Source organism: Sceloporus undulatus, unplaced genomic scaffold (genome assembly GCF_019175285.1).
Source record: "Sceloporus undulatus isolate JIND9_A2432 ecotype Alabama unplaced genomic scaffold, SceUnd_v1.1 scaffold_18841, whole genome shotgun sequence".
NCBI lineage: Eukaryota > Metazoa > Chordata > Lepidosauria > Squamata > Phrynosomatidae > Sceloporus > Sceloporus undulatus.
Genome location: NW_024821756.1, coordinates 1 through 1,792, shown reverse-complemented (window position 1 = coordinate 1,792; position 1,792 = coordinate 1). Strand labels below are relative to the sequence as shown.

Sequence of the window (1,792 nt, the reverse complement as noted above, 5' to 3'; positions counted from 1 at the left end):
TTTAAACAGACACGTGCCATTTCGTGTTGGGAAGGTGATAGTGAGGTTGCACTTTCGGCCCAGAAAAGCCTATCTTTAACTTTTAAAATGGTTGTGTTAAAATACTATGGGGACATTGACGCTTACAGGTCCTACTACAGGGCTCAGGCCAGACAAGGAATGCCCAGTTTCATAGGTATGGAGCGGGGTTGGGAGGAATATTTCATGGGCTTTTTCGAAAAGCTGTTCCTTTTCTGAGGCAGGGTCTGGAATTGATCAAACCTCACGTTAAGAAGGCTGTAAACAACATTGCGGGGGACGTTGTGGGAAGAGTTATGGAGAAAATGCAACCCCAGGAGGGCTCGGGGTGGCCTACTTGAAAAGAAGGAGCGGGGGGAAGCGCAAGGCATCTCAACAGCGGTGGGGACCGCCGGTGCCTTTAAAAAGGATGGCGGTGTGGCAAACAAAGGTTCAGAAGCGGCAGACGGTGAAGAAGAAAGCTGCGCTGAAGAAAGAGGGTGAGGCGAAAAGGAATTTAAGATGGCATTCATTCAGGAACCTCTGAAGAATGCGCCAAGTCTGAATTGGATCTCTTTCAATTATCTCCAACCCAAACCAGCATCGAGAGCAGTACGTATATCAAGGTCCCGCCTTTGGCAGCCCTTTCCCCAACGCGCCACTGGATTTTTATATCATGGGAAACTGCGAAGACTACATCGATCTAAACAACACCCTTTTATACATCTGTTGTAAAATAACGAAAGAGGACGACTCCGATATTGACCACTATACCTGAGTGGCCTTAATCAATTACCCCATAGCCTCTCTTTTTTCTCAACTTGATGTCGTCCTGGGAAACCGGCTGATCACTCTGAGCAATAACTGTTACCCGTACCGGGCAATGATGGAACTAATTCTGAATTACAGCGGCGACACCCTGAGCACCCAGTTCATGGCTGAACTGATGGATCAAACTCTCCTGACAGATGCAGGAAACAGTGGATTTAGAGCTAGGGCGGCTCAAACAGCCGGCAGCTGCAAATGGGATCTGATGGCCCCTCTGCACAGCGATTTGTTCTTTCAGGATAAAATGTTGCTGAATGGCGTGGATGTGAAAATTAAATTCACCCGCAGCAAGGACAAGTTTTGTCTGATGAGCGGCGCTTTAGTTGATAATTACAAAGTGCATATTTTGAACGCTGCCCTGTTTGTAAAGCGGGTGAAAGTTTCACCGGCTGTCCGCCTGGGCAATGCAGAAGCTCTGCTTACCGCTAACGCCAAGTACCCCATCGAGCATGTGAGGATGAAGGTGTTCAGTATACCTGGAGGAAGCCTCATATGCAACCAGGAAAACCTCTTCTTGGGACAGCTGCCTAAGCAGCTTGTCATAGGATTTGTCAACAGTGCCGCTTTTAGTGGAGACTACTCCCAAAACTCCTTCAATTTCAAACACTTCAACGTTAATTTTGTGGCCCTATACGTCGATGAGGTTCAAGTACCATCGAAGCCCCTCCAACCCAATTATCTTCTGGGTCAGTGTGTGAGGGAGTTCATGCAGCTGGTACAAGTGACGGGGAAAGAAATGAAAGACCAGTCCCTTCTAATTAATCGTAATGAGTTTTCGAAAGGTTATACCTTGTACGGCTTTGACCTGTCTCTGGGACAGAGTTGCGCTGACCACTATTCTCTCATAAAAACGGGAAACCTTAGAGCCGAGATCCGGTTTGCTCATCCCCTGCCAAATACTATTAATATGATCCTGTATAGAGTGTTCGACAATGTGATTGAAATCAACCACACCAGAAACATCCTC

General features: G+C 47.2%; 1 protein-coding gene across 1 annotated transcript; it reads left to right on the top strand.

The window, feature by feature from the left end:
- Window positions 1–427: 427 nt before the first annotated feature.
- Window positions 428–1,701, top strand: LOC121918595 (uncharacterized protein F54H12.2-like; the record flags this gene model as incomplete). Its single annotated transcript, XM_042444616.1, has 2 exons — window positions 428–497; window positions 801–1,701. Coding segments are annotated over exons 1-2 (971 nt in total), but the record flags the coding sequence as incomplete, so codon positions are not given.
- Window positions 1,702–1,792: the final 91 nt, after the last annotated feature.